The following is a 27,507-nucleotide window of genomic DNA, read 5'->3' as shown; positions in this document are numbered from 1 at the left end:
TGTAGTAGGTTTGGATTTGAGATGCAAATCGGCCCATTGCTATGCCCACACGGATGAGCCAGGCTCCTTTGGTTATAGTAAGCAGTGGTTATTAAGCCAATGGATTAATTATTAGCCACAGTGCTAGCGTGGGCCCAGTGCCTTTTTGAGTTGTTTCCCTCTGTAGTTTTCTTCAGCGGCTGGCTCAGTAGTAGCAGGTGGAGTGTCGCACTAGTTGCATTATGTAACTCCACCCCAATTTAGATCTGACTTCAAATAAATGAAAATCAAGCTGCTGGTTGGCTCCTTTCCCCATGGATATAAATAGCATTTTCAAATCTTATCTAGAAACAGTGTTGTAGAGGGGAGAGGCTTTGAAATGCAGCCCGACGATTAGGATCCCATTGTTCCGCTCCACACCCCCTCCATTCTCCTGACTGCTTACAGTAAGCCTGAGGTTCTGTGTGCATGTGACTATATGCGTACTCTTGCACATGTGTATGCCTTGATCTTTAGCACGTGTGATTGAGATAGCAGGTAATGGCAAGATAGCATGTGCATCTGCATGGTGTCGTGGATTTGGGAGTTTGAGTAATTGGTGTGTGTGCGTGTGTGTGTTGCTGCTGGGTGTGTCTTTGATGATGGATGCTGTGCTTCTGCTGCTTACCCCACTGCTCCTCACAGAATTAACAAGGTTGCTAAGATACAGTGGGCTTATATTAGATTAGGTTATCTGCCGTTATTGCTGTTACTATATTTTACCCAGCACCGTGAAGCTTTTATTAATTTGGAAATTTACCCTGCCATGGAATGAAGATGCTGGTATTTGTGCACCATTGCTCCTCTCCTCTCCTGGCTAAGAAAGGGGTTGTAGTACTGAAAGCCCCCTAGTCAGATGTCTACCCCACCCTGTTACAATCTGGAGGCGGATCCAAACCTCTATTCATCATTAAGCCCATTTAATCCAAGGCCTGGGGCCCAGTGTTTCCATTTGATGGAGAACAAGCCAGTAAAATAGATGACAAGAGGTAGTGATATCACTTTGGTAGAGGCTTATTGGTGTGCAGAGGTGTTGTCCCTCCCACCGGTAGATGTCAGCCCAATCCAGTGTTTGACCCCCCAGAGTAGCTTCTCCGGGGCTGGAGGGCCACTTGCACTGCTTTTAGCAGATAAAGAAGAAAAAACAATAGAGGTGCCAAGTGGGCTGCTGAGAAAATGAGACGATACCCTACTATCCCAGCGCTAGTGAAATTGCAGATTTTTTTCACATGTACAGATGTAATGAGCAACTTATAGCCAGCTGGATTTCTGTGTCCTTCTTTCAAAGCAGCAGGGTATATAGTCTTACTCATGGCGGAAGTGTCACAATGGGACTGGAAGCAAACTTTATCCATTCTGCTCTGCACTGATTTGTAATCTAGCTAAGCCCCGTTGCTGATCCATATAAGAGCCTCCAAGGTTGTGCGTGTCAGTGTATAGGTGTGTTCTTACACCTTGAAAGTAGAGTGCAACATTTAATAGGCATCTAAACACATCTATACACCGGCACACTGTGTGTGTAAGCTATGTGATGGGTGTGGAAGGACCTGTTATAAGAGAAAACCCCATTAGTGTGGAATCCCAGGGAGATGATGAGAGTTGACTGTTTTATGTCCTGGAAATGATTAAGTGGAACAGGCTAGCGGTTTATGAAGCAGCAGTCTCTGCTAGCGGCTAACAGACTGACAGCACACAGACAGCTAGCTAGTCAAGCAACTTACTCTTTTACAGACGCTTCCTGCCTAGTTGCATGCTAGCATTACCTATATCACAGAGACACCTAACCTGGTCTGTTTGCTGACTTCATTGTCCGTTTCACCATCACTAATAGCATAGTTTTATTTTTGAGGCTGCAGCTGAGTCCGAGTTATAAACCAAAATAAACTAATTCTAAGTCGGTTATGGACTGATACTTATATAGTGCTATTTAACACATAAAGCACTTTTTTACTACTCATTCCCCTTCTTAACTTTTATCTATGCTTTGTTAGTGCTTAGTAACATTCAGTCAGGGATCAGTCCATTGACCTTCTGATTGGAAGGTGATCCACTCGATCACCTGAGCTACAGCCTCTTATCACTTCAGGTTTATACTAATCAAAGAATAGACTATAACTAATTAATGCAGTGCAATATTTGGAGATCCTACTCACAACTTGAAAACAACAATTCAGATGTTTTGTCTGTTGTTTTGCATGTTTGCTTATGCATAAGTCTTTTGCATCATCTTGTGACATCATCAAGAATGGCAAATGGCGGGCAGGCGGAGTGGACACCTAATTTTATGAATGCGATAACTCGAGAAGGAGGCAGCGTAGGAGGTTCAAACTGATACCACATCTCTGACGAGTTCGAAACTCAGTGACCTCAAGGTCAGAGGTCAAGTTTTCTGAAAATCTCGTGAACGCAATAACTGGAGATAACTTAGATTGTCTGGAATAACTTCACTGATGTGACAAATCTAGTCATGTTTTGTTTTGTGTGTGTGTGGGACTTGCTCAAATGGAAGATCGGGATTTGCAGTTTTGATGTGATTTTATTTTCAGTTATATTAATGTGCGCACAGATGTTTACCATAATCATCACCACTACATACAGCAGATGGCAATGAAAAGACACCTTTTACTGAGGCATAACTTATTATTAACATAAACAAAAATGAGCATTTTTTTGTAAATGACATTGTTTTTGTCACTCCTTAACAAATAAGCCATGTGTATTATTTCGACCCCGCAGTCTTAGTCCAGCTGAAAGTTTCTAACCCTCTGAAATATAAGAACAAGAACAGTCAGCAAGGTTTCTTGCAGGATCCTTAACATAGTTCTGTCATGTAACCTCTAGAAGGGAAGCCTCTTGGAAATGAGATGTACTTTCTAAAAAACTAAAAAGTTTCCATTTGCTCTTGTAGTCCATGTTGTAGTCTTAGTACTAAAGACTGGTCACGGTAGGGAAGACATTAGTTGCAAGAAAGCAAACAGTCAATAGGAAGAGCAAAAGAAGAAAAAAGACTTGTGAATGACATCTCAAAACCACTAGCTATTATTTAATTCTTTAACTTTTTATTTGCTTTTTTTTTTTTTTTTAAATGGACTTTAAAGTATCAGCCCAGATGTTCGATGGCCAAACACACCTCAGTCAGCCAATGATTGCTTCTGGTTTTCTAGATTGATGTGTAGGCAAGATATCTATACTGTACCGGGCATTCTTCCACAGGTTTTATTGGCATTGTCTCCATTATTCCAAGGTCAAAGATACATAGCATCAAACTTTTGTCCTATGATGACATTTCTTTCCACTTCCTGATCAGTTCTCTTTTCTTTGTACTCTTGATGTGCTCTCCTGTGCTTTCCCGTGCACTAGCAGTTTACCCTTTAAGAATGTGCAGGAGCCCGTGTTTGCGTTAGGGTGTGATCTAGATCTCATGCGTGGTGCTGCCCTGCGTAATGCTTCTGAAGCACAGGCCTCCTGTTCCCCTCCCACTACTTTAGCCTGGGGACATCCGAGCTTGTGCACTCACACACATTCACAGGCAAATATAAGATGATAAGAGTCAATACCGACAGACACCCCAGAAAAAAAGAGATTAAATAGAAAATTGATCAGGATAACGGAGATACCTGTATGGATAAATGCAATACTTTTAGGGACGTTAAATCAGTACTCAAAATACTTGTTTTTCACTATTTATTTTTTAATCATTGAAACAATGCAATAGCAATGCACTATAACATTGGTTCAACTTTGTAAATAGTTACTTAGTGGTTCTCCTTTCTTAATATAATATGACTCAGACAAATAGACAGTGACATAAATGTAGAAAAACAATGTAAAAAACGGAACATTTATCCTTAGACTCAATATAAATAACATTGAAAAGAAGAGGACAGTTCAAGGGAAATGTTTGGTTGCACTTGTTATCATTGATGTCCAATATAAAAACTAAATGCATTTGCTCAGAATTGAAACTTTTCTCAAAAGATATGAGCCTGACCACAAAATAGCAGTCAAATAGAAGTCTGTCTGGGGTTTAGCCGTCTGTCTCCTGCTGGATGTCCAGTCATGTAGAAGCATTGACCTTTAGGTTGCAGTATGTACAGTATGCAGCATGGGGTATAGCACCCTCTGGGGTGGGACAGAGGTCACTGCATTGCGTCTTTACTGTCACCGGGAACAGAGTTGCACTTCCTCAGCTGCTCACTGATCAGGTATCATCGTCGTGCTTGTAGAGTTGGAAGTAAAACTCTGCATGTGCTTGCTCTGATGATTAAATCCCTGGTGGCTACTACACCGCATCAGGTGTGAGTAGAATGCAGGCGGGCAGTGAAGGCTTGAGCTGCAGATTCACCTGGAGAAAGGTGCATGGGTGGAGCTACACGGATGGGAGATAGCGATGTCATAAATTCTCACGCCCCTTTTCCCCCTTGCCTTCTCTCTCTCTCTTCCCCATCTACCCTCCCTCTTCCCCCTTCTCTTCCCCTGTCTTCAGCTCTTGCACAGGATCACATTAATATTCCTTTGAAGCCTGTTTCAACTGCAGCCAGATCTCCCTGTCCCTCTCTCACCCGCACTCCTTTCCCCTCCTCATTTTGTTCCCCTTTCTCTCCCTCCTGCTTTCTTTTTGTTTTCCGAGCTATTGTTTTCTAGGAGGGATCACTTTCCCACCATTTCTAACCGGTGCAGAAGGGAGGGGCAGTTTTATTACCCTCAGTCAGGAGTTCCCCTTGTTGCACAAATGCATGCACGCGCACATGGACGCACGCACATACACACTAAGGGGTGGTGGATGCCGATGCCTTTGACAGACCGTGTTGATTGGTTCAGAATGGTTGCTGCCTCTTGTAGGAGAGTGGAACGGCTATTTTTAGATCAAGGGGTAGCTGGGAGAGAAAGACTGAGGAGGGCTCTGTGTGTGTGCGTGTGCAAGAGTGTGTTTGTAAGGAATACTGCAGTCTTGAACGAAGTTTCGTCCTTATACACATACATACGCTCAACCTGATACACACATACACATCCTTGCACTTATGCAGCAGTCCCCCTGTAAAGCCAAGGTGGTGTGTATTCCATGTGCTATCATCCCCTTTTCTCTCCTCCCTCAGACTTTTTCTTTTGCTTCGCCACCACCCCTCTCCGACAATCTTTCTGTCTCTCTTGCTTCTGCCTTTCTTTCTCTCTTTCTGAGAAGGCTCAGTGTGCAAATGTCAGCACTTTCCTATTTATTTGCCAGAGCCTAGAGCAACGTCCTGCTCCCTCTGTTTACCTCCACAGCGCTGCCCCATCGGCACAGCTTTTTTCGCCATTGCCCTTCCCCCTCTTTCAATTTTTTTTTTCATCTTCTACATCTTCCCATTTTCTCTTCCCCAACTCAATCTTTTATTGCCCGCACTCAGATCACGCCATACTTTCCCATCTTTTTTATACAGCTTTGTTGCGTTCTCTTCATTTGAATTCCTCCCCTTTGCCATCTCAATTCCATTTTTTGCACCATTCTTGCTTCACCCATGTCCTTACCCTATCCCTCCGCCCCCACCCCCCCTCCCCACCCGCTCTTGTTCATGGATCATGGCACTTTCATTGGAGTAACATCATGACATTTCCAGTGTTGGCTACGACTAGTGCATCAAGTTTTTTGGCTTAAATCCACCGCCATCACCCCCTCCATTGACTCGTTTTGGATCTATTTTCAGATGCGAGTGCGTGTCTGCTCATGTTTGACCCATCGGATTACAAAACACCTTATCCCTCTCTCCATTATCTTGAAATGTCTCTTTCTGTCTCCTTTTGCTTTGTTACTCATTTTTCTTTCTCCACATATTCATCTTCCTCCCGTCGTACTCTATCCATCACTCTATCTGTCTATCATCACCGCGATGACTCATGTGGCTCACACCTGCTCTGCAGTCAAGGGGGGTTTGCGTGAAGGTGTGGCTTTCCATAGGCTCACCGATATCAAAAGCCTGCACAATGAAGGGTTTGGAAGGGTGTCACTATGTATTTTTCTCACACCCTGACCGTTTTTTTAATTTGCACTATGGTTTGGGTTGGAAGACAGGGTTCAGGCGACAATATAGCAGTTACACCAGACATGATTCTGATATACAGAAACACCTGCCTTATAATAGTCGCAGCTGACAAGTGTGGCTGCAACAAATATCAGCATCCTGTTGTCCCCGTTTTTGACAGGACGAAACCTGTGTGCTGGAGATTCTCTGTTTGCCAAAGCATAGGTGTGAAATGTAAGAATAAAAACAAAAACAGCAGAGATCCATTTAAAGGTGCGTGTGGAGGGATGTTTCCTGGATTTTCCTCCTCTGGTGTTTTTCATCTGTTCACAAGGAGAATCGTTTTGGTTTATTTCACTATTTTCCTTCATCTGGTAATCAGTTCAGTTTCCCACTGTGGAGTCACAGGTAGGCACAGTTTGGAAAATTAGAGGAGTAAAAAATAGTAATTTTTCTTGCGTACTGCATTAGGAGGCAGACACAAGAATAAAAAGGTTTATGAACGTAAATTCTTGAGGTTTTCTTTTGCTTTTCCCTTGAAATTACTTGCATTTATGGCAAAGAAAAATCTTTTTCCTGGACTATGCATGTAATATAACATTAGAACTTGGAGCTAACCGCATTTTTTCTTCTTTCTATCGCTGCCTATCCAGTGAGTGACAGCTGTTTTCGAAACCTAGCAGAGGACCGCAGTGGGGTCAACCTCAAAGATCTCGTCCACGATCCCTCCCTGTGAGTACTGCCCTTTTCTAGACAAATGAACACACACACACACACAAACACACAGATGAAAGTTGTTTTAAATCTACCACACACAAATGTGATGCACAGTCTCCTGCATGTGTGCGTCTTTGAGTGTAAGCCGCCTTCTTTTAGTGCAGGAGTGTAACTAAGAAGCTAAAAATATCTCTTCAGCTCAACATCAGTGTTGCCCCTCATGAAGAGAATTTCCCAGCATGCATGGCAACAACAAAAGCGCTTGCAGTTCTCTTATCTATAAGGATGAATTCTGGTAGCCGCAAGAAGTCATTATTTACTCAAAAGAAGTTGAAGGAGGGGAAATCAACAGTTGTTAAAAATGTCCCAGTACCACCGTGCTCATTTGGATCATTTATTTCTTAAATAAAGTCATTCATTCAGTCACAAGAGGATTAGTGAAGTCAGGCCGGGCTCACAGTTTAAGTTCATCCTAAAGGTGGGATTCAAAATGGTTGAGGTCAGAATTCTGCGTGAGCCAGTCAGGGAAAGCCGTAAAATTTCAAGCACACCATTGTCTTGTATTTCTTCCATTTAGTGATTTGAGAGTCTTTTTATACCCCTGCAAATATCACACATAGAAGTGCCATCTCATCCTGCGAATACAACACTAAAAAGTGTGACCCCCAACACCAGCCTCAGACACGCTTCTCTAGACATCCGAGCAATTTCTCATGTGACCGTAGACCTGCTGGAGCTACCCTGCTCCCTTGTCACTGTCTCACACTATTCAATATCACTGGAGTGTCACGAGGCCCCACCACCCCCCTGTTGTGGGACCCTGGACTGATCCATGCTTGTCATGTCCTTTACGGTATGTTTATTTTGAGCCTGATGTGTAATTCATGTGTCAACTCCGTGTGACACAAAGAGGGAGTGTGGGCAGCCCTATGCCATGTCATGTGCGTCACGCTCGACAGGGTGCCAGAAAGTGATTAGGGATTCATGACATGCTTGTTTGTACAGTGTTGTGCAGCAGGAGTAGAAATTTTAAGTTGCTTGTTTCATTTTGTTTGTGTATCTATCAGTGCATGCATGCTTTAAACCACGTGTGCGTGCATGTGCGTGTGTGTGGCTGCGTGCCTTACAATATACATATTTTCGAAAAATATTTTAGAGTTGACGGGTCAAGCAAAGCAACAACAGTGTTAAAAGATCCTTCAGTTTCCTTCTGGTATTGATGGAATTGCATTTATTTGCATTAACTCTTTAGCCCTTGGACGCCTACTAGGGGTAACCCTGTATCTCTTTTGTGACCTGAGCGGTTTTTATCATACTCCAGCCCTGCTTCCAGAACAAAATCACTCGATGTACATCAGAAGTTAATAAAGGCGATCTCTTCCTATACAGTTAACTGGGGGAAAAAAACATAATCTGTTTTAATGGTCATCAAACCACATCTTTATTGATGTATTTAGAGTCAAGACTTGTCGCTAAGGGTACTCGGCAGGTTGTCAGACGTCATCTTCATGAGGGTAAGAGTTAAAGACGGGCAACCCTGTTGATATTTGAATATAATAGGTGGATCTATTTTAATATGAGGGATGTAAAAGACTTACAGAGAACTCTTGGCTCGCTCGTTGTGAACTGGGATATGAGAAAATGCAATTGGCTGTTGACAGCTGATAAAAGGTTCTGTTGTGGCCAATAATTTTGTTATAGCCAGTTCATTGTGAGACTGTTGGCTACACGTATTTGATGTTTGTCTCCATGCTGGGCTCCCACTGACTTGAGGGACTCTCATGCTACTAAAGAGCACTTGAGACGAGTGTGTTTTATACCAGTTAACTGACAGAGATGACTAGTGGTAAACCAGCTGCTGTTAAGCATAAAACTGGAAATTGGAAGGCAATGTCAGCATTGGCATCTGTTCTCTCTGGTCTGTTGGGTCGTGGTGATGATTGACCTCCCCTGGCTTAAGAGTCTCCATGCCATGTTAATCCACACCGCACCACAAGTCAGCAGCTCCATCAGGTTGACCACCCAGAACGCCGTGCCCTCAATGTGCCACTGCTGCCATGACAAAGGCACATAGACAGAGATGAAAACAGAAAGAGTGGAGGGGAGCCAGCGAGGGAGAGAGTATTGCAGCACAGCAGGACACATAACATAAACTGTAATCACAGTGTCTTTCAGGCACGCAAATACACATTGGCACATGCAATCAATCAGTCTGCCCAGTTTGACATTCAGGGGTATCCAGAGGTGTGTGTCAGGGCGAGAGAAAAATGATGTGTGGCAAGTAACAGAGGGGGACAAATAAACGATACCTCGAGTCAGGGACACACAGATGAGGATGAGGTGGATGCGTGAACAAGCGGCTCTTTGTATGTGTCTTTTTGTACGCGTTCATACCAAAGTGTCAGCAAGTTTTCATTTGAGTAATTTAGCATAGCGTTAGTCGAGCCCAGCTGCAATCCCAGGCAATCAGCTGATCTCAGTGCAGTCTAATATCAGCTTAAGGTTCAGGTGATAGCTTTCTATTTTACTGGCACTTTTTTTTTCCTGAACACAGCTGCTGTGCATCTGCAGACTGCACTTCAACCTATCATGCTTTGTCTGACTTAAGGTTTAGGGGATGGTGTTGCTGCTTTCTGTATATATCCTTTCTGTAAGGACACTGAGATCCCTCTATCTAGCTGTCGATCTATATTGGTTTGTAATTTACGGAGGACAGATGTGGTCAGGACACTATAGCGGTCCTGACTGAAATATTTTTTTATCAATCCACTTTTTGTGAAAATCTCTGATGATACTATAATTCAAAATAACACTTTGATTGAAAGCCCATGCTGATGGGTGTTTTTCTTTGTTATTGTTTTGTTTATTTTTATTTTTTGTCATGCATTTTCCTCTTTTTTGCTTTTTGTTCTTTTTTGTAACTTACAAGTGTTAATGCTCTTTAGCCCTTCATCGCTCTACCTTTAATAAAGCTGCAGCATGCCAATTTATGAACATGAATCCCAGATATAATGATTGCAAAGCTATATAACCCAATAGATACATGGAAACTTAGGCTCCTTCTGGCTTATGTTAATTGGTTACTGCAGTTAACATTGCGTATTATCATCTGTTGCCAAGAAAATGTTACATCTATGACATTTGCTTCATGGGTCATTGTAGCTATTAGCATTTATGTTAAAGGTATGAAGGTATGTGTATGTGTCCCTCCCTTCATAACAGTTAATCTCGTGTCTTTCTGGTCTCTGCCTTCCAGTGACTCGTGTTGTAACGACCCTTTGTCAATTTTATAAATGATTATGGCTAAGAATAGCTAGAAGCCAATCAGATGCATGATAGTAGGCCTAATTTTATTGTCAGGAGATGGTCGTGGGACAAAGACGCAATTGTAAATCTGTGCTGCTAGAGATCCAGCACCAATAAACAGTCGAAGGCCAGACTTGTTGTTATTTCACATTAAAATGCTGACCATTTAAATGGAAGATTCCTGGTTTTTACCTGACTTGACACCTTTGTTAAATATCAACATGTTTACTTTACTTTTACCTATTTTTTTTTTACTCATTCTACATTTTAATATATACTTTATGAATATATATTTATACAGCAGTCACATAATAGTGTAAACCTCTCCTTGCTACTACCTCAGTTAATATTGTCAGTACTGTTGTTAACACTACTCCTACAACCATGAGCGCTGCTACTTCTGCAAGCATTATTATTATGTAGCAGTTGGAATTTTGACACTGTTGTATCACAATATAAGCAAGAAGTGAATTTATATGTATCCATACATACTACCTGCAGTATGTAGTTCTCTGTGTAACTCTCAAATACATACGAAGTAATTGTGCACATCAGTAAGAATTTAAATATACCTGCACTGCATCCTGAATGTTTTTATGGATTTTATGGATTACCTGGATAAATCTGCACCCGTGCTAATGGTTACTGCCACCATAAACAGTGGTACTTTTTTTTTTTCAAAAATGGGTGGTGTTGACTTTGAACCAGTGGGTTGGCATGGGTGACTTTCAGGAAAGGAACCAGAGGTTACCACAGAAGTGTTTTGGTTGCTTCATCTGTTGAGCTCATCAGTGGTTCACGGAAAGTTAAATGCTATTACACAATCACAACATAGATTTTCTTCCTTTTTAATTTTTTTTAATAATTATTTTTAATTAATGCACATTTTGTTGTATTTGTGCTTACATTTAAATTGAATTACTTCTGTGCTTCCTGCGTAAATTTAGTAAATCTCTGCAGTACAACACTGCCTGCTGTTGTACGACATGTACTCGCAGCAGTATTTTGTTATACTTAATTTAATAAAATGGATTTGTTCTAGAAGTCTTATCATTTGTTCAGATGCAGTTGTGCACCCCTAACCAGTGCTGGGATGGGGGTTTTTTTTTCAAGAGAGTAAGACATAACTTTCTTATTTAAATGAGGCTTATAGGGTCTGTTGTGGCATTGTGTAAACGCATCTAAATGCTCCACACCAGCAAACTGCCAAAACGTCTGCTTTATAAAGATGTTCATTCTTTCTGATCATCAGTTAATTTAATTATCATCACCTGGCTGCTTCTCACCCTCTAAATTCCTAGCTTAGTTTTCCACAGGATTGCATTAAGTTCTGTAAAATCATAAATCTGATAAAGAAGAATATGCATGTGGAGTGAATAATGTGTGGCTGTCTGTTCGTAACCATTATCAAATTAGCTGACAATAAAGCACTGTTGTACTTTAGAAGAAAAAAAAACAAGTGCAAAAAACAGCATTTACTTTCTTTATTGCTTTGCATACATTTTAACGGTCTGCTTTGCATATTTTGCCATCATATCGTGACCAGTTTTGACTGGAGGAAATAACATCAGTATTTCAACCATGTTTGCTATTGAAGTCAGACATTGAAGACCAACTTGAATACTTGAAATGAAAAAAAAAAGAAGCTGCACCTTTCTGAAGGTCTGGGCAGGTCAAAACAGACAACCTTATCACCACAGTGCCCTCAGCTGTGTGTCAATAAGGCTGCATTATTTTAATGATCTAAATCGTTATATACAGTCTCATTGTAGGGACTTGTCTGCCTTATGGGGGCAAAAAGCAACATCCTTGTTTAAATAGTTATATTTTAAGGAAAAGACATGTTTTAACATTAGGGTAAGGTTCAGTTAAGGCTCATGTAGTAGTAGCTACGGTTTAGGTTACAGTCAAGGTTGCAAACGTCTAACGTCATTGAAACTTGACTCGGTGTGCTGTTTCTGTGGCTCTTTGCATGTTGTTTATTGGCCATGAGTGGAGTCATGGGTGTGGAACTGGGCACTCAGAGCTCTCATCACAGTAGGACCTTGAAGAGGTTGGTTAGTCCACTCCTCCCCCTCCATCCCTTCATCGTTCCCTCTATCAGCGAACATGTTGAGCGGTGACCTCTTGAGAGCTTTCCTACATATGGATGAACCAACAACTTAGCTCTAATGGGCTCAGCTCCATGCTACTACCAGGAGTGTGGAGATGTCCAAGTCTCTCGTCTCCTCCCTGGGTGGAGTGTGAGTGTGTAAGAGAGCAAGAAAAGGAGTGAGTGAGATTGAGTGCCCTGTACAAAGAGCTTGTATTATTAATGAAATCACCCTGGCAGATGGGTCTCATCTTGGAAGTGTCCCACAACCACTGAGATTTGCAGCTGGCTCACATGCATACACACACATTTGCTTTTCCTCTCTCTTGTTAAGTGTGCCCCTGACGGTCTAGCCCTCTTCTTTCCTCTTTTTTTTCTTGCTCTTTTCACTCTGTGCCTCTCTTGCTTATTCTGTCTTCCTCTCTTTATCCTCTTCTCTGTGCTCGTCTTTTATTCATAGACAGATTTGGCCAATGCGTCCAGGCTTTCAGGCCAAAACTACTGCCATGCACACCCCCCGGTCTCTCTCTGCTTACCCCACTCTTCCCCCTGCTCCTTCCTCCACCCGCATCAGGATTTGTCCACACCTCAAACAAAAAGCTTTTTTTTTTCTTTTCTTTTTTTACCAGGCTGACTACCTCCATCCTGCAGTTTGAGGAAGAGCTTTATATGCCATAACCCCCTGCAGTAGAAAGAGACATAGATGGGTTTTGGAGATTAAAATGTTGCAAGCCCTTTCCCCTCTAATAGGCTTCTCTCAATTCAGAGCACACCCACCTAAAATACAGCCAAGCACTCTATCTGCAAAGAAGAAGCCAGTCATGCTGAAACTAACAATTTATTCATATACTCTCATATGTATAAATAACCATTTTACATCCTAGATGCATGATACTTCCATGTGCACAAATATGTATGTGTATTTTGAATGTTCACATACTGTAAGCAGCGTTATGTGAATGAACAAACCACTGTTTTGCATTTGTGGAAATAAGTGGGCAGTGGTAGGGTGATGATAGCAATCAAAGTAAATTCAACTACCTAGGTTCACACAGTGTTCATGTCATCGGATTTGCTGAGTTGCAGGGTTTCTTTGTTTTGTTTTGTACCAGCCATCAGTAAAAACTTGTGTACACTCCTGGTGTTTTCATTTTTATTAAAAAGAAAAAGAAGAAAAACATCAGTAGTCATCAGAGATAAGGAGCACCTCCTCAATTTCATCCTTTTGAAATATTTTTGTTAATTTAAACTTTGGTTGCCCCTAGGCATGTGTGCGGCCATATTTCTTACTTTTTTTCTCACAGGTAGGTGGGAGGTGGCTAACTAAGAAGATGATACCCCATTTTCTTAATCCCACCCACAAAGTATCATTCAAGTTAGTGGTGCACATCTGTGTTCTATGTCTATGTTTAAATAGTATACACATATTTGTGTGCAAACATGCACAGAAATATACACAGGTAGGTCTGGAAATTTTGTCTCCATATGCCACTGCAATAGATTTGAAAACATGCACTTGCAGCTTCAACTCGGGCATCACGTAATGCTTTGCCAGGCCTTTACTGCAGATCTCTTTTTCATTTAAACATTTAGTTAGATCCATAAATATTTAGACAATTGCAGTTTTTTGTGATTTTGCTTCTGCGCACCACCACAGGAGATTTTAAATCAAACAGTCAAGATGTGATTGAAGTGGAGACTTTCAGCTTTAATTCAAGGCATTTAACTGAAGTCTTGCATTAACTGTTGTATAGTTACAGACATGTTTATACCTGGAACCACGTTTTCTGTGGCTCAAATTGCATCGGAAAAACTAACATAATTTTAAATATAAAAATGTTTTTTAATACTTGGATGAAAATCCTTTCCAGTTTTTGACTGGATGAAGTATAGACCCCACAAACATCGCCAAATGCTGAGGTTCCTCCTATTAGATGCTCTGCTCGGCCTCTGCAGACACCTTCAGTTGTTTCTTATTTGTGGGCCCTTCTGCGTTCAGTTTTGTATTTAATAACCGAAAAGCTATTATTGGGTTGACATCAGATGACTGACTTGGACTCTGAAGAATATCCCCACTTAAAAACCCTTGGGTTGCAGTTTGTTTTGGGTCATTATCCATTTGCAGTGTAAAGCGCTTTTTGATAAGTGTTGCAGCATTAGGCTGAATCTGAGCAGAAGGTAAAGCTCTGTGCAAGAATTTGTCCTGCTGCTCCTATCAGCAGTAACATCATCAATAAAGACTAGTGGGCCGGGTCCACTGGCAGCTACACATACTCATTCTATAACATTGCTTCCACCTTGTATGACAGATAATGTGGTATGCTTCAGCTCATGAGCAGTTTCTCTTCTTCTCTGTAATTCTAAAGTTATAAGTTCATCTTGGTTTCTGGCAAAAGAAAGTTTTCCAGAACAGTGCGATTTCTTTTTTATGTTTCCCTGCAAAGTCTAATCTCGTTTTGTTAAGTGCAATCAGTGGTTTGCACATTGTTGTAAATGCTGTATTTCCATTAGCAAAGATTTTTGTGAACTTTTTGCTTTTTCTTATCACATTATGATACACCTTCCTCCTCAAGACAGTTATTAACTTGGTCTTGATCAAAGTCAGAGTTCATGTTTTTCTGAAAATCATGTGAATACGATAACTCGAGGAGGAAGTCGCCTGGGATTGTGAAATTGATACCACAGGTGCATCTGCAAAAAGTTTCGGACAAGTTGGAATTTCAGTGATATCGAGGTCAAGGTCAGATGTCAAGTGTTTTGGATAATTTTATGAATGCAATAACTCGAGAACAAAGCGACATAGGATTTTGAAATTGATACTCGTGAGTGTATCTAATAGGAGGCAGCTGCAGTATTTTTAAAGAACCAGGTTGTGGTTCATTTGGTCTCTCTTAAAGTTTTTGCTTTTTCTCTGATGGGTATACTATATACTGATAGCATACAGTTAGCACATATTATTATAATGTAAGCAATATCCAGCTATCCATTCTTCCTATTATAAATAAAAGGCATCTACACACATCCATGTTGATGAACAGTTTCAGCGCACACAATAGAGTGCATCTCTGCAATTCTAGTGGAGGCGTGAACACCATTTGTCCCTCATTTGGTGTTTTCAGTGGGGTTGAGATCTGGCCTTATAGCATGTGAGTCACATTACGGTCCCCCTCATTAAACCGTTCAGTGACACCTCTTGTTCTATTAATCAGGGGCATTAAAGAGACCTCACCCGTTATATGACTGCCTGCTGCCCCCTTGGCCGGGTCATTCTTGAAAAAGAAACATTTAACCTCAGTTAGACTTTTACCTGAATAAATAAAGGCTCTGATAATAAAATAAAGTAAAAGTTTTTACTCAGAAGAACAGATTTGCAGTGACCTTTCCTTTGAAGGGGGCAAGTCGTCACAAAAATCCCCCTCACAGCATAACAGAAGCACCGAATTGATAAAGTTGAGGTATTTCCTTTAATTTGTCTGTTTTTCATGAACATGTACCTACAGACAAATGCTCAAAAAAAACCATCTAGTCAACACAACATATTGTTGCTTTTGCAGACAACTGGTGTCCCCGATAGTTACAAAAAACAAAACACACACACACACGCATGCACCGGCACACACAAACTCTCACTCTCACGCACTCTCTCACATTGAACAACACAGCAACTGGAGGCTTCAGACAGGAGGGGTTGCCTAGGAAACGGTGGGAAGGAACCCTAGCTATTTGTGTTGAGCATATTTTCATTTGGGCTGAAACAGAGAGGCATAAAAACCCCAGGAGAGCGAGAGAGGTGATTTGTCCTGACAGCTCCTTTACTCTCCCGAGGTGTAACACAGACGCACGCACACGCACGCACAGACACATCAACAGGCGAGTGCGCGCGCATGAACACGTATACACACATGCGCGCTCACATGCACGCGCAGATACATACAGAGATGCCAAAACCCCCACCCCTTCCGAACACATCAAGAGAAGTAAATCAGTCGTGCCATCACAGGAATGTCAGCAGGGAAGTTGTGCGGTTGTGTGTCTGTGCATGAATGCACAAGTTAGTGGATGCTAAGTGGCCCTACATGTGCAGTGTTACATGCAAAAGTCATTCTTAAATGATTCTTCCCGACTTCTCTGCATCTTTTGTCAGAAGCAGCTTCCCTCTGAACCTCGTGCTTCATCTTCATGCATGCTTGCTGCAGTATTTCGGTGTTGTCTAGCGGTGGCTCGTCTCACTGCTGCTCCATCGCACAGCTTAAAAATGAAGCAGAGCCAATGGATTCAGCAAATTATATTTCCAGGGCGCACAATTTGTAACTCCGTGTGTGAAGAGTTAGGGTTCCCATGTGGATAAAAGTATCTGAAAGGCAGAAAAAAGAGTTTTAATGTTCAGAGTTAATGGGTGTTTGTCTAAGGGAGGGTATCATAGCGTTTAAGTGTCTGATGCGGAGGGGAGACATCATGCAGAAGTCTCCCAAAATAGTGCTGGTTAGAGAAAAAAAGAAAAGGTATTACATAAGGGGGTGTCTGTGTAGAGCCTTCACCTTGAGCCTGGGGTTGTTTTTTTCTTGCCTTGTTTTGGGGGGGTTTTCTTAGTGCGGTACTGAAACTAACCACAGGAGGTCACTATGGCTCGCTCTTAAACTGAAGCACGGCCCTGTCCTTGACAGAGCTCCTTCCTCACTGGGCCATCCTGTGGAAAATCCTTTCAGGAAGGGATGTTCAAGGGCATTCTCTCTCTGGACAATTTTGCTGCTGTAAAGCTGTGTCTCTCGCTCCTTCCTGCCTCTGTTTTCAGTCTCGTAGACTGTTTTCATCCCCTTCATTTCGCCCACATTTAAAATACATCCTGAGAGTCTCTGTCTTCTCTTCTGTATTTTCTCCATCAGTGTGTCCACAGCTGTGTGTTTTCTTGAATGTGTAATAAAGGTGTAGGCCTTATTCTAAAGGCCAGTGGTAGCTGAAGGACAGAGGATGAACCTATCTAAAAATATGCCACATTCTCATTTCTGCTTTTTTCAAGCAATACTTTCTGCTTTGCTGCTTTGGGAAATATATAAGAGATTGTGTAATATTAGTGTAATATTGTATAATAGCTTTAGCCTGCTGTTTTGCAAAGGCTTTTCACTTGTGTATGTAAATGATGGACAACATCCGCTTGAGTTTGCAGATTTCCTTTGTGAAGTTTCTTGTTGATTATAAACCAGGCGTCACAAAGAATGCAGTGGATATGCTGCACACTTACTTTCTTCACTTTCTTCGATCGCAAGGTAGAAATTTTCTTCAGTATTTTAATCTAAATGGGACTGAAATTTACAAAGTGAACATCAGGAAGTATTAAAACAAAACTGAATTAGTGATTAAGACCAGAAACTCATTAGGAAAATGTTTTTCTGTGTCAATAAATCAAATGAGAAGTAGGGTGATTTCCACACGGACTCCTATACCACTGGACTTTTTTCAGTGAACAGAGAATTCGCCTCCTGCTGGCCAGGCAGTTTCTCAATGGCTTCCCTTTTTGGACCTTGAAGCCAAGAATATTGTAATACAGACTTATGGTATATACTGAGTGCAAAGAATTTTTTTTTACCTCACTCTGGTGAGAGGTGACCATGGATTACTGCTTTGTGATCAAATCATTTTTTCTACCTTTTACAGGTTGGGTGGTATGATCGCGGCCTACAAGATAGTACCTGATGAAATTGATGAAATTAAGGTAACTGCCATCTATTTAATGTATTCCTTTATTACAGGATATGTGTTTTTTGTTTGTTTGTTTGTTTTGCTTTGCTGTTTATCTGGATAGGTCGATCCCATGGTGAGCAGTAATTTGTACTCGCATGTGTGTTCTTTCTATCAGGAGACACTGGTGGACTGGTGCGACGAAAAGGAACTCAACCTCATTCTCACCACCGGAGGCACCGGCTTCGCCCCCAGAGACGTCACACCAGAGGTTAATTTACACATTTTTCATGAACACGTGTCATTCGAGTCATGCAATGGATTTACGCATAATACATAATGACGTACTGCACTATAGTATTCATGTGCTTTAAACTCTTAATGCTGACTTTGGAGTAGCGAGCATGGGTGTCATGGCACAAGATCGTGGCTAAGCACTTCACTATGCATGCATCTTACTGAAGCTGTTTCTCAGTGTTATTATTTACTGCGTTCACACGCTGAATGAATAAGAAGTTCTCCCCATGTTTATGTCGGTTCTCTCTGGGTACTGTGGCTTCTTCTTGTAGTCCAAACACGTGCATGAAGTTAGATTAACCTGTAATTCTAAATTGTGCTTACGGGTGAATGTGAGCACGAATGATTGTCTGTCTCTTTGTGTTAGTCCTGCAATAGATTGGCGACCTGTCCAGGGTGTACCCTGCCTTTCGCTTTATGGCAGGCAGCTGGGATAAGCTTTAGTCCCTCGGCAGCCCTGAATTGGATAGAAAGCGGAAGAAGATGAATGGTTATCCTCTTGATTTAATAATCCATGCTTGTCTATGTTTACATTCAGGAACTGAGTTGCTGCCCTTTGTTTTCGTATCACTTCTCTCAGTAATGCAATGAGGGGGTCAGTGGTGCAGGTGCAGAAGAGGGCAAAGGCACACCAGAATGTTTTTTGCATTGGGAATTTAGTCTTGGTTTTAGAGCAATGACACGTGTGCTAACTCATGAAAATGCTTCACAAATCACATTTTATTGCTTTCAGTATTTCATAACTGTAAAATTAGGTTTAGGGTTGAGCTGAAATGCAGCTAGAAACATGTTACATAAGAATGAGCGAGGACAGCTCGAGTTGAAATATGGGCACTGTTTTCTCTAAGAGGTCGTGTAAGGCAAATAAGGTCATACTACTAAAACACAAGAATGATTGCAGTATATTGACACGTAACGGAGCTTTAGAGGGTAGCGGATTTAAAAGGCAGGTGTTTCTTTTTGCTGCACGTGCTATATTCAGAGAACTGCAGCATTTTTATACAGATCACATACGCGTGTTGCAGCACTGATAAACACACAGTGTAATTAGCCCCACAGTCAAATGGGAAATAAGAGGTAAGATTCTTCTTGACTCCCTTTGAAAAAATAAATAAACAAATGTGCTGTGCTGTTGATAACTCAGAGATAATGGGTGGCATGTGGCATTATGGCTGCACGGGGAGGGTTTTTTTTCTGCTTACTTGACAACATGAGGCCATAGCAGTTCCCAAATGTAAACACAATTAAGATTTCATTTTTGTGTCCAGAATCAGTCTTTAGTTAATTTTTAGTTAATGCCTCCATCAAAATGCAAAATACACAGTTTTTGTTTACTTCTTTTAAATCCACAAAATCAGTAATGGGGGAAATTCTCTGGTTGAAATTAGCCTGAACAACTTTATTTAGCAGTTACAGAAGCAACTGCGCTCACTAGACACTTCATTAGATACAGGTTGCTTATAACTGGTTGGACCCCCGATTGTCTCCATAACTGCTTTTTCATTAGCTGGGCCCACATCCTCATTTTAGGTTTGACAGCGTTTTAGTGGTAAAGGTGAATGGCTTGGACATGACTTGAGCAGCAGTTTGGGGAAGGCCTCGAAGGGGACTGGCGGCGGCTCCCGGGCCTGGCAGATCCCCATGTACTAAATAGAAGTGAAGAAGTTAACGAATTGAAAAGGGGAGGGAAGGTGGGGCATATAAACGAGAGTGAACAGAACTGGGGGAACCGATATAGATGAGAACCAGAGGGAGCGTGTTTGGAGGCGTGGTCCCGCTCCTTAAATTTTGATACATAATCTCCAAAATTTTTCATGTCACAGATTCACCAAGTTGATGGAAACATTCCTCACAGGTTTTGGTCCCTGTTTACATGACGGCATCACACAGTTTCTGCACATTTGTTGGTTGCACATCCCGTTTCAATATAGGAGATGGGTACACTATGATTATAAAGGAAAGGACATGGTCAACAGTAATACTTGAGTATATTGTGATGGTTAAACCATGCTTAGTGGGTAGTAAGGATCCCAAAGTATGACAAAATAATGTCCCCTACGACTAACAGCGTGAACTGTTGATACAAGGCAGGATGGTGCCATGCTTTCATGTTGTTTACGTCAAGTTCTGAGCCTACCATTCAAACGTCACAGCAGATATTAAGACGCATCAGACCAGACAATGTTTTTACAGTCTTCTGTTGTCCAATTTTGGTGAGCTTGTGTTTCAATTGTAGCCTCAGTTTCCCTTTCTTGGCTGTGTGGTCTTCTGCAGCACATGTTGTGCTTTCACAGATGCTCTTCTTCATAACGAGTGTTTATTTGAGTTACTTTTGCCTTTCTTTGAACTTTAAAAAGTCAAGCCATTCTCTTTGTCTTTTTCTTGAGGTTTATTTTTGAATATTGTAGCCTAGACAGCGGAGCACACAGGAAAGAGAAAGAGCAGAGGGAACAGCAAACAGGAAATGACCCAGAGAATTGAACGCGGGCCTCTTGGGTGACCGTTCAGCTGCCACCTGAGTCTAGCTGTTGTCCTCTGACTTTTGCCATCAACAAGTGATTTTTCTCCTGGAGAACTGTTGCTCACTGGACATTTTCTCTTTTTCAGACGATTCTCTGTAACCCCTAGAAATGGTTGTGTGAGAAACTCCCAGTTAGATCAGCAGTTTTGTAAATACTTAGACCAGCCCATCTGGCACCAACAACCATGTGACAAGTCACTTAAATCACCCTTCTTCCCCATTCTCATGCTCAGTTTGACCATGTCTACATTCTCAAATGAGTTGCTGCCCTGTAATTGGCTGATTGCTCTAGTGTTAACAAGCTTGGGGAACAAGTGTACAAAGTTGTGGTTGAGTGTATGTTGTCAGTACACAGTCAGAAAAGTGTTTGTTGTAGTTTTTGCTACAGCTATATATATTTTTTTTTTAATTATTCATGAGTAGTCGTCGGTACTGTATCAAAAACATCTAGCTTGATTTCAGCCAATATGAAGTACAACGTTTTTAGTGTTATATTTTATTTGAATCCATATTCATGCACGTGTAAATAGAGCCTAGTGTGAAGGCTGTGCACAAAGTCTTTTGTCTTTGCATGCAGTCAGCAAACCTCTCAGTATCACACTCACCAACACAAACGCAGACAAGCAATCTGTGGTTCTCAGCAGTATCATTGGTCCTCATCAATCACGGGAGACAGCAGCAACCTTCCTGGAAAAGGAAATACGCATACACGCTGTAGTCACTGATAATACTTGCTATCTGATTCAACCCTGCATGCTGGAAACAGTCATATCTTTCTGTCTGTCTCTATGTTTGAAGGCTGTACATGACACATGTAACTGCTCTGACTTGCTTTTAGTTATAACAGAAGTAACAGTGACACTTTATTAACAAATTACCAGTAATTTCATTACTCTGTACCTGCTTTCAAATGCTTAAAAAGATGTGTAAGTGTGAATCTCATCTTAGCTGTAAGTGTTAATTTATTCTTAAACACTACATGTTACTGAATTTTACATTGCATCCATTACTGACTATAATAATCCCTGTCTCAGCTCTCTGAATGTTAATAAATCCTCATCTGATCAGCTTGCTCTTCATCTACATTTATCAGCATTAGCCGCCAAATCACTAGAGTAATATATATAATATATTCTTGGTCAATTCATGCATCTATCCATCAAGACAGTTAATGCTGAATGACTGTAAAGTCAAACCTGAACTGACTGGGCATTAATTGTTTTATTCACAATGTTTGTTTGCATTATGGAGAAGATGGTGTGTGAGTCTTACTTACTTTTTAAGGACATGAACAGAAGAAGTTTAACTGAGTTACTGTATATTTCATTGCTAGTACTCTGTCTTGTAGATGTGCTGCTAGTACAAGTCCTTTTTCTTTATGAAAACCATACATTACCAAGCATCTGCTTTTCTCTGCGTCAGTCTGCTTTTTTCTACCTTTTATGTTGTTTTTATGTCTTTTTACTGGCTTTGTTACCTCTGCCAAGCAGGATATGTTTTTGGTAGTTTTCATGTGTCATTCTTTCTGAAAACGTGATAGCCCGAAAAGTTTAGAACAAATTCTAATAAAACCTTGTTGACATGACCCCACTTGACACAATCTATTAAAATTTGCCTAACGCTAACCCATCAGGATGTTCAGGGTCAACTTCATGATTTATTGACAAAATCCCATAAAACTTTAAACTATTATTCTTAAAAATGTGGTGCGTATTGTCAATATATAGAAAGTACTGCATGAGGATTTAAAATGTCATGTCACATTTGACCTTTAACCCCTCATACAAGATTAATATTGTTGATCTGAATATCTTAAGCAATAATAATGCTATATAGACCAATTTTAAACTATCTTACTGCAATACGTTGTATTGACAACATATAGGTGTAGAGGTAGTAATATATAGGGGTTATAAAACATCCCATTATGTGATATGTTATATATGTTATGTGCACCACAGTAAAAATTTATAACTGTTTAAATACATAACAGTTTAAAAACATGATCAATGTTCCTTAATATGCTTTTAAACAAAAACTTGTGATCAAAACAAACATTTTTTTAAAAATCTGCTACTAAACAATGAAATGAATGCTACGGATTTACTGCATCCACATAAATGCACAACTTCTGTCAGGAATATTAAAATGGGTTTCAACAGTGCAAATAATAAAAACCTGCACTTTGCACTTGTTTTTACTTCACTACAAACATCTTAAAGTACAGTTAAAAAGAAGAAGAAAACAAATGCTTACAAAACCTTACGTACGGGTCGGTATTTATCCGGATGTATAGCTTTCTTTTAAGAAGGACGTGTTCAGTGTATGACTTTAACAAGGGCACATATTTTTTCTGAAGCTATTAATGTAAAAATCCCATTCTTACAAGATTTAAAACTAAATGACTTCTTACTTTTACATGAATACGTGTAAACCATCATCACTCGGCATTTAGATATTTGATACATTTGAAATCTTTTTCAGGTTCCTATTAAATAAGATTCCATCACATAACATTACGTTGTGAGTTCTTCAACCTGCACTTGCCATCATATACTGTCATCTCATACTGTCATCAAATGCATATCAATTAAAAAACAACAAAATCACATATTATTTTGTCTATAAGTGAAGAAAAACTTGTAAAATCTGGCAGAGTTCATCAAAAGCATGCCACAAAAATATTTGTGGAGTCGAACATCAGGCATACATCTCCGCCTTCTTGATTCTGCGTGATGTATTCGATGAAGTATGAGTCGAGCTTAACCCCTCACTGTCTCCATCCTTCCCTCTTGTTTCTCATTCACTCTTCCTCAGTTCCCTCCCACACTCTTTCCCTTCTCCTCATCCCTCTCCCTTCCCTCCCTCCCTCCCTTCCCTCTCCTCTCCTGAGTCCAAGCCTGAGATGCTCACCAGTGGCTCCTCTCCTTTGAAGTTCTTCCTCTCCCCTCTCCCTCGCTAATGGTGCGTTTGAAGTGTCACTCAACTCAAGGGCACCCAACACACACAGCTGGAGGACCAGGCATTTTTTTGCCATCTATCTGTCAGGAATGTGCTGCATCAACTTTGGTCCCATAAACATATCTGTGTACTAAAAAATGTAAATCAAATATTTTAATAAAGAGCTGTTTCCACCATATAGCCTTTAATCTGTCTGACTTGCGTATTATGGGCAACAACGAAATACTATTCATTTTTTATATATATTATTTTTTTCCTATAGTCGTTTTTGCTTAGGCAGCAAAAGTCTGTACAAAAGTATTGAACCACCAATCATTTCTTGATATTTTGCAGACTTTTTAAGTGGTCTTGAGTAATAGTTCTCTGGGCTTTTTTTGAACATTGGTACCTGACCACTTTCAGGTACCACTGTCTAATTGTTTTATGCCACTTAACACTCACCTATGAATCATTTAAGTGTAAAAAAAAAAAAAGCACATAACTCAAGAGATGAAGCCATGTTGTGCTCACACATACCAGATAATGTGTCTTTAGGCACCCTGTTACTTGCAGCCTGTCAAAACATCATTTGTTCCGTTTGTTTAATTAAATCTGCAAAAACAAAAAAAACTTTACACAGTTTGATAAGCATAAAATAGCATTTTCACACCAACAAGCTGATTCCCAAGCAGCTGTTAAAGTTTTTGAGGAAACTGGATGAGTTCAGAAGCAAAGAAAGGATGGCAGGCCTAATAAACAACTACAACAGATGAACAGTATCTGAAAGTCATGATCTTAAGAAATGGGAAGAAAACCAGCAGGACATGAGAGATGCATCTGGCCCTTTGGCTGACATCATGGGAATACAGTTGGTTTCTATTGTTATTGATTTGTTTAGTTATATTTGCAATTTCTCGCATCAACACACAACAAGAGATCCACTTCAGAGGCTTCTGCTAAGAGCTGGGTTTAGACAAAGGTGCTGCCAGATTAGAGTATGCACACTGTGAATTCATTTGGCAATTGTCTGCTGTGCTCTTATATTGGTTAGGAGGTGAAAGGCTATTTAAGTCTGATAAGACTGGATTGGATGTTTGCCTTCTCGTGTGCAGCTCTGTCATGCTATGCTATGCCACTGATTAGAGTCAGTAGCAGCTAAACACTTTCAAGCATGCAGGTGTTTACCACCATCAGATCTTTACAGCATATAATATAATTCCAGTGTTTCCCCTAATGAATATTGCTCCAGTTTGCTCAGAGAAGGAACAGCAGCAATGTTTTTAGTTGACATGGCATGGCTCGCATGGTTGGCTGGACAATGATCACACTAACAACTCTCCTCCTGTCTCTCCAGGCCACTAAGGAGGTGATAGAGCGCGAGGCTCCAGGGATGTCTCTGGCAATGCTGATGGGATCCCTCAACGTCACACCACTAGGCATGCTTTCCAGGTCAGACGCATTTTTAGTACAGACAGCACAGCAGAATCACACACACCAGAGTTATTATAACACTGCATTTTCTAAGTAATTTTTATTTCATTTTGATTTTTCGGTTTTATTGTTTGAAAATCTTTAGTTTCAGTGTTAGTTTTAGTCTTTTTCATTATTAGTGTCTATGTTCTAGGACTTATGTCAGAGGAAACATTTAGGAATGTCAGTGAATATGTTACGACAAAACACATTTTATTTTCATTTCATTATTTAATTCTCTTATCACCCTAACATGAGGAACGTTTTCCCTTCAAAGTGATTCCAAGTTCAGACTAAACTGCAGCTCAGCTAATGTTAAAATGTCCTGTGAATCTGACATTAAAATTACTGTATTTAGAAGTGTTCAAGGCAGGTAATTAGGCAGGTTTTTTTTAGTAGACCCTCTTTCCTCATGGTTAAGAAGACCATAACACTTTTTTATTTTTATCACTTGATTTAAGGAGATTTTGGTTTTACAGTGAAAGAAGAGCAGCACCCACATTTGTCACTATAATTGAGCGTATTTCTCACAGCACTTTGTTCCGCTGTATTCATTAAAACTTTCTCTTGTCTGTTTACAGACCTGTGTGTGGTATCCGAGGGAAGACACTTATTATTAACTTACCAGGAAGCAAGAAAGGTTCCCAGGTAGGAGACACCGCAAGCATCCATTACATGGATGTAAAAAAAACAAACACAAAAAAAAACAGACTCACCTGAAGTAAGAGAGGAACATTCATATTTATGTGGTTCAAATATATACTGTACATCACAATCTGTGTGAAAGCTTCCTAGAGTGAGACCGATACGGTTTTTAAAGCCAGTGCTGGCAGACGCAGAAACACCTTTAAAAGGTTTAGACACAAAAGGGGATGCCGAGTTGAGGGGTCCAAGTAGTCGGTGGTCTCTAGCTATTGAAGGCAACCAAGCAGGGTATGCAAACTTGAGAGGAGAATCACAGGCGGGCAGGGAAGCTGACAGTTTGCTGGCACACATATAGTCTAGCAGACAAAGAGAGCTGAATTACAAAAGTAAAAATCACAATAAGGACTAGGAAACAATAGAAGAGCCCACAGTTGATACTTCACAATTGAATTATTATACGTGAGAGCTGATTTCGGGGTGTGTGTGTGTGTGTGTGTGTGTGTGTGTGTGTGTGTGTGTGTGTGTGTGTGTGTGTGTGTGTGCGCGCGCGCGCACCTGTCTCTCTGTCAAAGGAACTCAATCAGAGTCCGAAAGTCCGAAATTTTAACTGGGGATTTTTTTGTTTTGTTTTGTATTGTTTTTTAGCCTTTTAAGCCCTATGCTGGTATGTTTTGGACTGTTGTTCTACTGCCCAAGTGCTCTTGAGCTTGCCAGACATTCTCCTTTTCTAGTAGAGAGCAGAATTTACGATTGCATTAAATATGGAAAATCGTCCAGGTTGTCATCAAAGTAGCCCCACTTCCACCACCATGTTTGATTGCTGGTATGATGTTCTTTCTATCAAATGCTGTGTTAGTTTTACTCCAGATGTAATGGGACTCAAACCTTCCACAAAGTTCAACAAGAATATTTTCCCAAAAGTCTTGGGGATCATCAAAATGATTTTTGGCAAATCAGGAAATAAAAACAGGAAGGAGGCAAACACTTTTTCACGTTTCATTATTTATTTTTATTTATTTTTACAGTATATACCCTGGTTTGGAGCAGGTTGTGTTCATTTTTACTTAAAAATGGGCTGCAAGCCTTCATTTACGCTATGCTTCTGTGCTATACAGATTCTCTGCTGAACACGTCTTTCATACATCCAAACTTTTAAGTCTTATTTTACCGACACCGCAGAATGAAGCACTCCTGCAAAGTCGCCGCAGCACAAACTGTAATACATCACTGTCACTGGAATTTGCATGCATTCTTTTTGTGATGCTGAAAATGCGTGAATATGTTTTTATGCTGATCCTAATGCCCTGCAAAGTCTTTTTTTCCACACTGTTGGAACTGTAGCATTTGTAGGCTAATATTTAATTTAAATTTGTTTTATCTGACCTGTAAAACCTAGTTGCTCCAGATCATTAGACCTGTTTGCATATGACATGTTTGCTTACTGCCAACCAACAAAACATATTGTAAAATATTTTAGTTAGTCCATGTAGAGTTAGAAATTTGGAGCTTAGTGAATTATTCTTGAACAGTTACTGTATCCAACTGTGTTTGTTTCAAATTTTAGGCAGACCTTTCTGTGCAAAATACCTCTTTTGAAACAAAGTAAAGAGCCGAGTTCATGGTAGTGCTTCTGGTTATTTATTGTTTTAGCTAGTTTGCTATGACCTGTTTGCCTGAACAGCATTAGCTTAATGTTGTAACACCTAAAGCTCATCTTATGTTGGATTCTGCACACTGTTGCATTTACTCATTACCCCTGTGCGTGTAAACACCAGGTGCACCATATGGATTTGTTGTTGTATGGTGTAGTTGTGTGCCTCTGTCTG

General features: G+C 40.5%; 1 protein-coding gene across 10 annotated transcripts in view; it reads left to right on the top strand.

Moving 5' to 3' along the window:
* The window catches only part of gphnb (gephyrin b), a 109,393-nt gene that overhangs the window by 28,069 nt on the left and 53,817 nt on the right, over positions 1-27,507 (top strand). For all 10 annotated transcript variants that reach the window (XM_026193923.2, XM_026193929.2, XM_026193928.2 and 7 more), the window contains exons 2-6: positions 6,671-6,749; positions 17,785-17,842; positions 17,987-18,079; positions 24,921-25,015; positions 25,618-25,684. In XM_026193923.2, coding sequence (XP_026049708.1) covers positions 6,671-6,749; positions 17,785-17,842; positions 17,987-18,079; positions 24,921-25,015; positions 25,618-25,684 — 392 coding nt within the window. The remainder of the gene's footprint in view (positions 1-6,670; positions 6,750-17,784; positions 17,843-17,986; positions 18,080-24,920; positions 25,016-25,617; positions 25,685-27,507) is intronic.

Source organism: Astatotilapia calliptera, chromosome 15, assembly GCF_964374335.1.
Source record: "Astatotilapia calliptera chromosome 15, fAstCal68.1, whole genome shotgun sequence".
In the NCBI taxonomy this organism is placed as follows: Eukaryota; Metazoa; Chordata; class Actinopteri; order Cichliformes; family Cichlidae; genus Astatotilapia; species Astatotilapia calliptera.
This window is presented reverse-complemented; position numbering and strand designations above follow the sequence as displayed.